Source organism: Nilaparvata lugens, chromosome 1 (genome assembly GCF_014356525.2).
Source record: "Nilaparvata lugens isolate BPH chromosome 1, ASM1435652v1, whole genome shotgun sequence".
Lineage (NCBI taxonomy): Eukaryota > Metazoa > Arthropoda > Insecta > Hemiptera > Delphacidae > Nilaparvata > Nilaparvata lugens.
This window is the reverse complement of record NC_052504.1, coordinates 36,966,227-36,980,980: the sequence shown is the minus strand read 5'-3', so window position 1 is coordinate 36,980,980 and position 14,754 is coordinate 36,966,227. Positions and strand designations below refer to the sequence as shown.

At 35.9% G+C, this 14,754-nt stretch overlaps 1 protein-coding gene across 8 annotated transcripts in view; it reads left to right on the top strand.

The window, feature by feature from the left end:
* LOC111043328 (gamma-1-syntrophin) overlaps nucleotides 1-14,754 on the top strand; it is a 127,159-nt gene that overhangs the window by 89,143 nt on the left and 23,262 nt on the right. For all 8 annotated transcript variants that reach the window (XR_005570431.1, XM_039420757.1, XM_039420752.1 and 5 more), the window contains one exon: nucleotides 4,200-4,270. Coding sequence is in view for 7 of the 8 variants with exons in the window: in XM_039420731.1 (XP_039276665.1) it covers nucleotides 4,200-4,270 (71 nt within the window). In the remaining variant the exon portion in view is untranslated. The remainder of the gene's footprint in view (nucleotides 1-4,199; nucleotides 4,271-14,754) is intronic.

The window sequence follows — 14,754 nt, the reverse complement described above, 5'->3', positions numbered from 1 at the left end:
CTCATCATATCATTGATGAAGACTAGCGTTGACTATAGCATTGATGACTGATGATTGACATTGATTATATAGTCGCTCCTTAATGTGATGACTAATTCAAAGATAGTTTCAAATATTCCTTCCCATTTTCTACAAGAACTCCAGATAAGATCGAAAAAAATAGAGGCGTATTAAAAACGAGAGGTGTATTTTGAATCGACTTTGAAACGAATTTGATGCAAGTACAATATCAGTTGCCAAACAACCAAACACTATGCTTGTTCTGGTCGTCAATTCGTTAGTTCTGACTGTTATTTGTTCATTGGTTGAACATGTACATTTTTCTACAAGGTTCAAGTCAAGGTCTAAAGACCTTGACTAATTAACCATAAGTGGAAAACTGAATGAATCTCATTTTTGATCAAAATCTACTTTTATTATTTTGCTTTAAAAATATCCTCTCTGTTAGTTATACAAGCAGAGCTGAATACATCATATTTTAATTCTCAGTCGAAATTTATTGTTACTGAAGCAGTCTGCAACTAATCGGGGCTACCCGGCTACGACTAATTCATTGATATTTTGGCCTGCTACCAAACCATTTTGGCTTAGCTCAACTATAGTATGGCGTTGCAGAATGTTTAACAATGTAATTGTACGATCCCTCACTTGTCACTCACATTAAATGCTCATCCAAACTAAATTATCATTTCAATTCAAATTGGCTGTAGAAATCTAAATTTGAGAGTCTTTTCAATATCACTAATTTATGGCCACGCCACAAGAAGCGTTTGTTCAGGCGTTTTCAGACGAGCCGGCAGGACAGGAAGCTCTCCGATCAGCTGATTGGGTTGGCGTTCGGGAATCAGCCAATCAGCTGATTGGGTTGGCGTTCGGGAATCAGCCAATCGGAGAGCTTCCTGCCCTGCCGGCTTGTCTGAAGAAGCCTGAAAAACGCGTTATATGACTTGGCCCTAGTGTAATTCATACTCCATGTTCCTCAAAGTCGACTCAAGAGCAGGGGCATGTACAATGCCTTTTAAAATTTTAGAGTTGGAGTCCCTATTTATAAAATTTATTTCTCCTGTAATAGAGGCTGTTTTTCTTGAAAATACTGGGCATTTCCTGTTAGTGTGGGGTTTATCAGGTTGTATTCCGAATCTCGTGGCATCTTATTCATTCATAATCTTATCTCACAAGAAATACCCAAAATGTAAAGACACCTGTCTGACCCCAGTTCCTGGGTTTTTGGGGGAGTGATGATGTTACCATCATGCCCGAAATTCGAAACTTTTATTGTCAGAAATTCATGCCCGAAATTCGAAAATAATAGTGAACAATAACATTTTAAATGTTGATGCGTGATAGAGCAAGGCCATAATAATTCGATAAGTGTTAACGATAATAAACATAGTTGGCTGATCATATTTCGCCTACCATTTTCGCTTCATCTTTTATCACATTTATTCGGCTAAAAATCATTGACTGCAAATCAGAAGCTTTTCAGGAACGAAGTATGACCTAAAACTCGTTTGCTAGGGTACAATACAACACAAACGATGTTTTCCTTTTGTGTTACGCAGAGAAGCAGTAACAGACAACGAAAAACGACAATTTATTCAGTCTACATAGCGCCGTTGGGCGAACAAAAAATCTACTTAGGGGACAAACTTACACGACAGTTTGTTCCTGTTTTGTTTCTGGGTATTTTTTGTGGACTGACAATTTGCGCCAGCAGGTCTGCAATACTGGCTCAAACCTTGTCCCAAGTATCACGATACATTCGTAGATTCGTTCACCTAGCATCTGGCAATGCTCCATGGCTTCTATAGTGGAACAGAAAAGTCTGTAATATTGTTTTGTTGTGTTTGTGGAAGCGCTATTGGCTGCTATTCATCGATAATATGAAGTTACGGTTTGGTGTAGAATAAAAAAAGAGAAAATACAATTTTATTCAGTTAATGATTACATGAACAATTAGGCATCATTGTAGATAGCCGACAAGTTACAAGTGGATGCTAGTAGAAGGTATTATCATAGAATAACTACTCTTATTACTGTATAATAATGAAATCTTTCATCTTCAATAAATAATCTATTGTTTATCCTATGTTGTTTGAACAATAGATTGTTTATCCTATGATTATATTCACTCGGTAAGATTTAGTGTGACAGAATAATATTGATACGTGATACAGGAAAGTGATACGGATACGCAAGCACTTGATACAGAACGGTGGTAAAGATACATGATACACAAACTGTGATACAAAGTCCTGGTAGAAGATACAGACAGTGATGTGATAGATGAATGTGTTGTGATAGCAGACTGTGTTGATGAATTGTAAATATTGGAGACTGTGTGATGAGTGATAAATCTTTATATCAGCCATCTAAGGATAAGTGATAAATCTTTATATCAGCCATCAAAGGATAATTAGTGATAAATCTTTATATCAGCCATCTAAGGACTTATTAGTTGCTTTATTATTTCCTGTAGTAGAGTTGATTATCTGTTGCCTTAGTGAGTCAATTGCTTCATCTACTAGTTAGAGTACAATAATAAAGAGCAATTATAGCTGCAAGTGTTGTCAGCTCATTCTATAGTTTTAGAGCCCACAAAAACTGGATTTTGTAGAGTGAAAATCCATATCAATATAAATATTTCTCTACTTAAAATAAAATCGAATAATCATTCACACGTAGTCTATTTTGATCATTTCCAAAACAACTTGAGAACATGCTGTCTAATGTTACAATCAGAGGAGAAACAGTGTCATTGATGACACTTTAAATTGATTTGTAAGTTTGATGCCTGTTAAATTGAAATTCATCCACAATGTTCCATGCTCTTTAGCAAAATATTCTACTAAACAGTCATCCAATCAGTTATACTAGACCACACTCCACATCAGTTGTTTTTCGATCTCATTCACAAATATTATCACAGGCAAGAGAAGGCTTGAGTCTGTGACATCATGTACAGTACAAACTTCTTGCTTATTTTCCTATAGGAAAAATGTATACGATAATCTGGAATGTAAGCCTGAAATGGCTTAGGAGAATTTATTATAAAGCAGCATTACAATAGAGTTTTAAATGATGTATGATCATATAAATATAGTTTCTGATAATTTAAAAATTGATCTCCAACCAAAATAATAAGAAGTTCGAAGGCTATCAAAGCTATAAGGCTATCAAATCTGCAACCATCTGCATAGATAGGAAGCATCTGCACTTTTATTCCCTACAGGAATGTAAAATGTGAGGGACTACTCTACTCTACCATAAACGGGCAAGCTTGTCAATGTTATCACATTCCAAATGATCGGCCAATAAAGTTGTCACCCGTTAAAGTGTGATATCATATCAGATGTAGCCAATAAGAGTGTAGTGCTTCAAGCAAGAGGAAAGTTGGGTGAGAAAGAATCTAGGTACTCATGTTACAGCTTGTTTGCCAAGTCTTTACTTGCTAGCCTCCAGCGATTCTATTGTACAGTCTCTTACTCCTCTCTTCTTTTACTTAGATCACCTCCTTCTTCTCCCTTTCCCTTCACTGCCTTCCATACTACACAAACTTCTCTTTTTCCTTACTTCATTACCACCGTCTTATCGTTTTCCTTCCTTTTCTACCATCTAATATGGGCGAAACATCCAACAGGAATTTAGTAGAGCTCTGAGGTGACAGGCGCATTTTGTACACACACTCAGACTCCTCCAGCTAATGTATGATAACCTACATTCAGATCCAGATCGATATTATTATTCTCACTATTAATCCAAAGCTCTCTCCTTCGCCATCATTCCCCTAAAACCCTCACAAAGCCGAACCTATTTAATCCAGAAGCTACATAATTTGAGACGCCTAATTTAATGGATCTAACAATAGAAAATAATATAATTCCTTGGTAATATTATTTCATCACGTTATTGACAAACTTTTCGCTTTGAGGAACTTTTTCTTTTCGAGGAACTTTAACCGGCCAGGTTAGCCGAGACGACTAGGCGTTGCATCCTTCAGTCTGCTAGCGCTATCTGGTCGAGGGTTCGAATCCCTCCAGTAGGCATGGACGTTTGTTTGATCATTTCATCAAAGCAACCACGCACAAGCTAAAAGCTCCTGTGAGCAACATCCGCCATAACTGCATTATGCAAGTGCGTGTGACTTTTTCGAAAGTGTGCTAGAATTACTTCCATTCTAATCATGGTTATTTTTACAGATCCGGATATGAGAATTAACGTACGGACGATGGCCACTCCGATACAGGAGGAAGTGGACAATAATCTGAAGGTGAGAACTAAAAAGTTATTTATTGGAATTACTATGAAGACTTGTAGTTCTGTGAACAGTAGACCTCACGCAGTATTCTCATCCTCAAGTACCTGATGTCACTTGTTTTAAATGTTAACAAACTAAGTTCACGTTTGAATTTGTATTCCATATGATATAATTCATCCAGTTCCGTGATAATCTTTCTATCTGATGAAAATTAATTTTTTACAATCAAAAATGTTATAATTTCTCCAGCATTATTAAGCTCATTTTTTTATTTTTAATCACCTACTAAGAGTACTAATCATATTTTTTTGACATTAATACTAATCATGAGTAAAATTTACGCATAGTTCACAATAACATCACTCTTTTGTTTTTTCTCTCATAATGATTTTATTTTTTAATAAAGTAATATTTTTCAAATAATTTTTAACTTCAAACTTACAGAAAAAGTTTTGTAAATCCTTATTTACTTGCATCCTGGGCACATTTTTATCTGGTGCTCACCACAAATTGGCTTATTGCATTTTGAGCAATAGGTGGTGGTAAACCTCCTCTTCCTATAATGGCATAAACCGCAGTACTTTCTTTCTCCTTTCTGAGCTTTCTCAAAATGTGGCTCTTCTGTACCAAGCACTTTATCAATGGTCGTTTTAGCTCTCTCCATAGTGTGGGAGTCTCAGCTCGACGGCGCGTAATCCACGGCGTTGTCAGTTGACTGTGAAGATGCAGTAGGAACTCTTGCCTGGAAAGTCCGACCTTTTTGGCGAATTCCTAAAAAATTGGTGCACATAAATCACGTACGAGTTTACACTTGACAAGTTCAGAATATTATAAAACAAGCAGAGTGGTCATCTTCGTGTCTTCCTGCTGCAGCTCATATGTTGACACATCTGATCGAGAGTGTCAACTGCTCCTTTTGTTTCATTATATGCTAGTATAATGTCTGGCTTTTTTGACTTTTCATCCACTGTTCCATCATCATGCATGGTCGAAATCAGTGTTACGAGCTTATTTGCTTTTGGCTTGTTAGACACTGCCGTTAGGTTATCGGAAAATAAAAAAAGCGAAGAGTCCACATTTCTATTCTGATACTTTATGTCGACGAATTCAGAGGGCAGTTCAGGCTTATTTTTCTTTATCTTGCCTATTGCTGATAAACCGTATTCTTTCAGAAGCTTCTCGAATAATGGGATGCTCACAAACCAATTATCCATTGTTATGTTCCTATGCGATCCTTTCAAGCTCTCAACCAATTTCTCAACAAAATAATGTGTTGAAACAACTCCTTCCGGCGATGAACCTTTCCCCAGGTAAGGAATAGCATTGAACATGTATTTAGTGTCATTGTCACAAATCATAAGTATTTTTATCCCATACCGATTTGGTTTTTTTGGCATGTATACACGGAATGGGCATCTGCCACGGAATCCTACCAACTGTTCGTCAATTGTGCAGAACGAACTCGGCTGATAATTTTCAGAACAGTTCATTACAAATAAGTCCCAAACCTTTTTTATTGGTGCCAGTTTGGATTCTTCGCGACGTTCATTCCTTGTTTCACGATCATCAAATCGTATACAATTGATCAAAAACAGAAATCTTTCGGCAGTCATTGTAGCTCGATAAAGATCACCACTGTACTTTGATAATGATTAATAATGAAATAATGATTATTATTTAGAGCCGCAGTCAAGAGTAAAAGTCCAATTAGTGCTCTCAGCTCTTCTTTACAAACATCCTTCAATGTTGCATTCACAACTTTGTAATTTTTCCTCTGCCTCACTATTTCTTCATTTGTCCTAAGGACAATTTCATCGAGAATGTTGTCAGATAGTAGCAAATTAAAACATTTCACTGGGTCAGGATCGATTTTTTGTGTGGGGCCTGGTCTAACATGGACAATGTTCTTATCTCTTGTCTTACCTTTGTTGGATCCAACTTCTTTGGTTTTCCATGTAAAACCTTTTTTTCCAATAAGCTCTTCTACAGGTGGCACTATCCTTAGCTTAGATATCTCACTCCCTACCTTATCTGCGACTTTAGATGATGATGATGATAGGGACTCCTCAAGGCGTGGTCTTTTCTTCTTCCTCTTCTGCTTTTCAGTTTGTTGATAAGCTTGCTCGATGTGTTGAATCTTTGTAGCTTCATCAATAACTTGGCCTTCATTGCTGGGCTGGAAGTCTGGGTCATTATCGCTGTTATCAGAGAATATCCCCTCCAGAATATCTTCTTCATCTGCGTCAGATTCTCCACCCTCATCTAGCTCATGAAGCATTCGGCGAATACGTTCTTCGTCAGTTCCAGCAGCCATGATCTGGGAAAAAAGTTGTTTTTTATAATTTTTATGACTTTTTCAAGGTTTAGAAATTTGTATATATTTATTTGACACATAGGCCTAATGCTAAATCAATAGGCTAATGATGGGCATAAATGAATTTTATTCAAATGAGTAGATAGAGATAAGATAATTTCATGTTCCATTTATCACATAAAAATCCATGTTGAATATCCATCAATACGTAAATTTACGTAAATACAAAAACATCATGCGTAAATTAAACTCATCTAAATATTGTCAATTGATACTAAACATGCGTATATTTTACTCACTTAGAATACCCATGAATACTAAACATGCGTATATTTTACTCACTTAGAATATCCATGAATACTAAGCATGCGTAAAACAAGCGCGGTGACTTACCGAAATGTCAATGTAGTTCCCAACAGACATAATAATACAGCTCCTTATGATATGCAGTCTTCTATAGGAATGAGACAACAAAGCACTGCTAGACGCCTAGATCTCAAAACCACAGTGGAGGGAAGGAATAGTCGGTTTTATGGCGCCATCCGTAAGAATTACTCATGATTAGTACTCTAGGGTAGGAAGGGTTTAGGGTTTAGGTTTTAGGAAAGTGAGAATATTGATACTAAAGGGCACGCATAATAATACCATGACTGCAAAACAAAATATTGGAACCAAAGACCTTAAAGATACGATTAGACCAAAGTTATTAGCAAAATGTTTATAACTCAATCCTTATAGATTATATTAGATTGGAAATAACTTATCATACACATTTCATCATGTGTATGTTTGTCAAGTTCCGTTCAATCTAATAGAATCTATAAGGATTGAATTATTAACATTATGTTAATAACTTTAGTGTAAACCATGGCTTACTTTAGATAATATCTATAAAAGGCTGTGTGTAAACACAGCATAAAGATGCATACCTCTTTAAGGTATTTGATTGAAACTATAGACCATATACAAATACAGTAATAGACTGGCTTCTCCACACATCTGTGTAATCACTTGTCAGCTGATTTATGATGAAATATTCGAATTATACATGAAATGAGAGATAATTGAATGCTCTACAATCTCGTGATTATCACATTCTTGTTTAATCAATTGTTGAAATGTTATAAGACTTGAAAAAGCGAAAATACGGAAGAGAAACTGGTTTTTGGAAAATGCATCACTGTAGAACATAAATATCTCGAAAACTATAGGATTTATCAAAAACCTCTACCAAACAAAACTTGTAGGAAATTTATTAAGCTTCATTTTTATGTAGTTGATTATGTCAATAGAACACATTGTTTCCAAGATATTTGCATGTAAGTAATAAGTGGAAAAAATGTAAAGGACAAAACTTGTTGGTAATTTTGTAAGCTTCAATTTTTCACAAAATACAAATGTTCCTAAGATGCATAGTTTCCGAGATATATTCGAAAAATGAAAAAAATTCACTCTAAACTACATTACTACAGGCAATTATTGACGCACCCACCTTTTATCTGTCAAAACAGAAGTCACCCATACAATGCTCACCACAGTCAATGAATACAGAACAGTGTTCTGTGTTCAGTATTCATTCACAGTCTGTTTATTGGACTGTGAGCTCACTGTCATTCTGCTACTGTTTTACGTTACTGTAATTACGGTGCAGAAAATGGTGTTTCAGATCACCTGATCATAAAGATTTTTCAAGATCATTTTGAAAATGATCCAAATCATAGCATTGGATTCAAAGCATAACGTCTCCCATGTTTGCATAATCAATATCGGGGACCGAGCTTCGCTATGGTATGAGAAATAGAACAATAATCAGTTTTTGATTGTAAAACTGAAACCTTCAATTACTTCAAGCTTTAAATTGTATGTTTTATGTATCAATAACAGTTGCAAAATCATAAACATCATTCAAAACCCTGTTGAAGATAATCTAATAGTGCTGCTGTAAACATTATAGACTACTCTATAAAAAGAAGTGGGCTCTACGCCCTCTTCCGAATAGCTGATTCATGCTATTTATACGTTTTTCCTTTGGTGGTTACTTGTACTCCACAGGAAATCAGATCCGTTAAGAGAGCATTGAAATTTTCCGAGGCACAGGAAGGTAATTCATTCTCGGAATGTCAAAGAGTTTAAAGAAGATAAATTATTATAGTGACTGGCTTGTTTCTTTGTGCGCTGACCCGTGTTGTGGCAGGCTGGCAAAAAAGGAGAAAAGACGAAACAGGATGAAAGAGAGAAAAAAGAACAGGAAGAAATAGAATAAGAGAAAGGTACATGATAAGGGTGAAACAAGAGAGTCACCGCATTTATTCTCGAGTTGCTGCACATTTAATTCATCTGGCAAAACAGAACAGGTCGACCAAAGAGTGAAGAGGAAAGCGTTTGAGGTGGATACTCCGCTAGAGAGCAGGAGCCGTGTTATCAAATAGTAACAACGAGTGAACCAACACTGGAGAACTGGAGCCTCACCACTGTCACGTCTGGGACGATTAATTATTATACAATGAGCGAGCAAATGATGCTCAACGTTCAAGTTCAAAAGTAGGTGAATTCTCTTGAATCAACAGGTGCTATTAATAAAAAATGATGGTGGAAGAGATGTCAATTTCACCTCATCTCAACGTGGTCTCCATTCAGTTGAGTTGCCGTAATTAAAATAAACAATTGGGAAAATTAAAGCATCAAACTACCATTTTTCAACGTTATTATATTTCTCACAATATGTATCGACTCATTATGATGAGAGAGTAGGAAAAATAATAGGGTAATTTTTTTACTCACTCTCTAGAAAATAACATTATAAGTCGAATCATGTTTCGATAAATAAAATGGAGTTGGAGAAAAAATTTGATTTGTCAATCTTTACTTAAATACGAGTGACCCTAACCAAGAAAGTTAAAATTAAGAAATTATATTATATCAATTCATTGATCTTCCACTAAATTTGACTAAAGATTAGTGAATGACTGAGAGTAATTTAAAAACTAGTAGATGAAGAAATGAGCAGGTAATGAAGAAGTTGTGGTAGCTACTACCCTACCATGATTGATCTATTGATTCATTCAGATGAATGAAAATGCATGAATGATTCAAATTCATGAATTTGAATGCATACTGAGTACTAACCACAGAAAAGAGCATTGCATTAAATTTTCTCTCCATTAGCCTAACTAATAAGAATATACTAGTAGTTCTGTGAACAGTAGACCTCACGCAGTATTCTCATCCACAAGTACCTCATTGAAACTATAGACCTTATACAAATACAGTAATAGACTGGCTTCTCCACACATCTGTGTAATCACTTGTCAGCTGATTTATGATGAATAATTCCATAGTCTGATTTTTACTTTCCTTGCCCTATTACCATAGGTAAGGAAAGTATTGCTTTCCGAAAAAAATTAAGGTACCCCAATTTCTAAATTTCCACACGTTTCAAGGTCCCCTGAGTCCAAAAAACTGGTTTTTGGGTATTGGTCTGTATGTGTGTGTGTGTGTGTGTGTGTGTGTGTGTGTGTATGAGTGTATGTGCGTCTGTGTACACGATATCTCATCTCCCAATTAACGGAATGACTTGAAATTTGGAACTTAAGTTCCTTTCACTATGAATAAGGATCCGACACGAACAATTTCGATCAAATGCAATTCAAGATGGCGGCTAAAATGGCAAAAATGTTGTCAAAAACAGGTTTTTTCGTGATTTTCTCGGAAACGGCTCCAACGATTTTGATCAAATTCATACCTAAAATAGTCATCGATAAGCTCTATCAACTGCCACAAGTCCCATATCTGTAAAAATTTCAAGAGCTCCGCCCCAGCAATGCAGATAGATTCACAATTATCAGGCTTCAGATAAAATTGAAACAAAAAAAATCAAGTGGAGTAGATTGAGCATGAAAATCTCTACAATTGATGTTCAGTAACATTTTCACCTAAAATTGAAAATAAGCTTTAAATTCGAGAAAATGAGATTATTCAATTGCAAATTATTGTTGATTATATTAAATCATTCACTATGAAGAGATAGCAGACCTCATGTGTGTCTCCAGCGTTATTGCCCTGTCACCAGCTGGCTCAAATCTTTGAATAGTAGACTTGTGATGCGCGGGAACACTAGCGTCAGGTGATCAATTTTCATAACAGCAAGGAAAGTTATGTGATTGCGCCACACCAATTTTCACTCTAATATTGGCGTATGAAGGAGGCTCCTTTTTCCTTCATACTGTAATATCCTTGAAATGCAAAATTTCCAAAAACCTTGTATATACGTCGACGCGCAATTAAAAAAGGAACATACCTGTCAAATCTCATGAAAATCTATTACCGCGTTTCGCCGTAAATGCGCAACATATAAACATTTGAACATCTAAACATTCAAACATTTAAACATTAAGAGAAATGCCAAACCGTCGACTTGAATCTTAGACCTCACTTCGCTCGGTCAATTAATTCACAAATAAGGGCACCATGAGTATTTGTTTTGCTGTAAAATCTCTTCCTCTCTGCTCTGTCTTTTTTATGGGTTACATTTGATGCTTAGGTAGTTCGAAACAAGAGAGTAATCCTATACTATTTATTAAACGAGCAACTTCTGTTTATATGTTTAGATATTTGTATGTTTAGGTGTATATATTTCACCGATCTCGAAAACGGCTCTAACGATTGTCACGAAATTCAGAACATAGTAGGTTTATAATATAAAGATTCGATTGCACTAGGTCTCATCCCTGGGGAAACTCGCTGAAGGACATTAAAAGGATAATTATTATTCATCCTTGGAAAAACAGCTGATAATATTTCATCGTCTCTTGGTGATGGAAGTGAGTGAGCGAGTTCATGTGTGTGGGCAGCTGACTCAGCTGCAAAATATGACTCAGCTGTTGAACTTTTGTAATCATTCAATCAGGTACTTAGTGCCGGTTGCAAAAATCCGGGTTATTTTCAATCCTGATTAATTCCAGTAGATCCATCTTTATGAATGGTCTTCTCTGATTTGGTTTACGTGAAGTTAATCAAGATTAAAATTTAACCGGCTTTTGTGCAACTGGGCCTTTGTGAGGAAAATTTTTGCATTCCTCTGGGAATTAATCTCAGTTTACTGTGATTGGATAGAACATTCCTGTATGAGTGTAATAATAACTTCTTCTTTCGTAATAAATTTTTATGCTTTTGTACTCCAGAGGGAAGCTCGGTCAGATGGTGTGATCACTATAACTATACATGAGTGGTGCACCTGTTCTGAACTGTAAACTTGCGAAGTTTGTTAGCAAAGAATCAAATACAGCTCAGCTGGAAATCTGCCAGACTAGTTAACCCTCTATCGATCCAGGTTTTTTTCTCAAACAATAAATTCTTCCTTCCTTACAAAAACATCGATTATGATAAGATCATACATATTTCGCTCAATAGCTAGGTTATTTGCAAATAGCACAGATAATGTCTCTGCTAATTGGTATTTGAATGGTCAACTAGAGTGAGTTTTTCAGGAATTCTCAATGGAGTATGTTCTTTATTGGAGAATGGTAAAAAGTATGTTTAGCATATTCGTATGAAATCAGGCCGTTAAAATGTTCTTCAAAGTTTGGCCTTTTAGTGAATCATATTCATCGGTTTTAATTCACAAATTTTCCACGGTGTATAGAAAGATTTTAATAATAAACTCAACTTATTTTTAGAACAATCTGGTCTTTTTAGAACTTATACTTTTTACAATCAGGTACTTTTTGTTGGAAAAACCTTTAAACATGCTGATTTTTTCGTGCAATGATACTGAATATTGGACAACTTGAATACAAAAGTTGAACTTCTACCCTGAAGCTTTTGACAGGGTGCTAAAAAAAAATCTCGAATTTTCGGTTCCTTTACCAGCTTACTGCGATATTTGACAAAATGAGTCTTGAGGCAGAGAAATCACTTTCGCCTTTTTTAGATGATTGAATTTTGAATCAATTCGGAAATAATTTAGATAAATTTCCGTTTTCAATTGAATATATCTTTCGATATTCAGTATTCGAATATATAATTCATTTAGTATTCATCTAGTAATTTTGTGCGCTACATTCTTTTTTCCAATAAATTTCCTTTACACACCGTCAGTCTAGCATTGTCATGAAAACTAAAAGCATGTCCTCCCATGCTGTGCTGAATCGCGAGATTCACACAGCCGGAATCACACACCGGTCTCCCCGGCATACACTAGACTTACTATTTTCCTCTCAGATCATTCACACATTGTGTTGCCACGACTGTGTCTATGAGCAGAGGGAATCACCCAGCAAAATACATTGCGTTACCCAAAGAGAATGACTGGAATACCTAAAACATATTGCTTCAGCAACCTTTTTAAGTGCTCTACAAGCTAAGAACAGATAGACAACCGTTCTATCACAGATGGATTTCCAAATTAATATGTTCCTAGTATTTCAAGAACCACCCAACCTTCAGCTATAACCATCATCATGAACTTCATTGTCCTTACATTGAGATTTCGTTGAATTCAATTTCACATTCCTAAGATCATGTTCCTTATTAGATGGACTTGATTTCAGTATTTCCTAAAGCGCATAAGTAGACTACAAGAATATTACAAACACTCATAGCTTTTGACACAATTATCGGACCTCCTCGTTCTACAGCTCATTCTTCTCAGCTCATTAAGGCGGTACAAAGTCATGAGTCAAATTCGGTTGAAAATGGAAAATTCATTCTTGAGTGTACTTTAGCCCATATTTCCAAGTACAAGAAAATGGCCGATTTCTATACTAAAAGTTGAGTATCTCGGTGACCCGATAATTATCTTAGCAGTTTTTCGATAAAGAAAACTGGTCCAGGAACAATTCAAGGCAACTGAGCTTGGAGCTGAACATGGACTTTTCTGCATTATGATACTAATAGCAAGCTCCTATCATGTAGGCCAACATCAGTCTCTATTTATAGGCTCTTGATTAAAAGTTGAACAAAAAATGGTAAAATGGAATTCGTTATTTGTTGATTTGGCTGTAACTTTTCGATAGTAATCGTATGAATAGAATTCTTTATTGATATGGAGAGAGGAAGTGATGCCTGAAGAATAAAGAGTGGAAGAGTGGGTATTATTCATCCGATTTTCAAGGGAGGAGACAAAATGGAGTGCCAGAATTGTAGAGGGATTACCCTATTGAATGTTGCATATAAGATTTTCTCTGCAATCATAAGAAATAGACTGGAGCCATATTCAGAAAATATACTTGGTGAATACCAGTGTGGCTTTCGCAGAGATAGGGGTACAACTGACCAGATTTTTGTAATAAAACAAATAATAGAAAACTTCTATGAGCATGGAATAGATGTGCACTGCCTTTTCATTGATTTTAAGCAAGCCTTTGATAGTCTCATCAGGCCTAAGCTGTGTCAGATACTCAAGAGTTTTGGTATTCCGAGTAAGCTTGTTAACCTCATCACAATGATAATGGCTGCTACTACAGCCAAAGTGAAGATGGGAAATAGGCTGAGCAGAAGCTTTCATTTTAATGCTGGTGTAAAGCAGGGTGATGGGCTCTCAGCAGTACTGTTCGACATTGCTCTCCAGAAAGCTATTGAAAGGGTGGATCAGAGAGGTACCATATTCAACAAGATGCATCAAGTATGTGCATATGCGTATGACGTGGTAATAATGGCTAGAAGTGTGGCATGCTTGAAAGAAGTTTATAAAATCCTGGAAATTGAAGTACAAAAAGTCGGACTGGTTGTAAATGAGAACAAGAGTAAATATCTGTGTGTGTCAGCAGTCAAGTCCAGAGTACCAAGAAATATCTACGTGAATAACAAAAAGTTTGCAGGTGTAGAGAACTTCAAGTATCTAGGATGCCCAATAAATGCCACAGGTAATAATGCTTACATAAAAGAAAGGATTCAAGCAGCTAATAGGGCCTACTATGCCAATGTTAGATTATTTAAAAGTAAGTTGGTCGGCAGGAGCACAAAGATAACAATATATAAAACATTGGTGCGTCCAGTGGCAACATATGCGGCAGAAACTTGGGTGATGAATATGGCTGACGAAAATGCGTTAAAAATCTTTGAAAGATCCATACTAAGAAGAATTTACGGTCCCGTTCAGGTTAATGAGCAGCAATGGCGAATAAGAAAAAATGAGGAAATAGAAGCATTAATAAAAGGAAAAAATATAGTACGCTTCATTAAA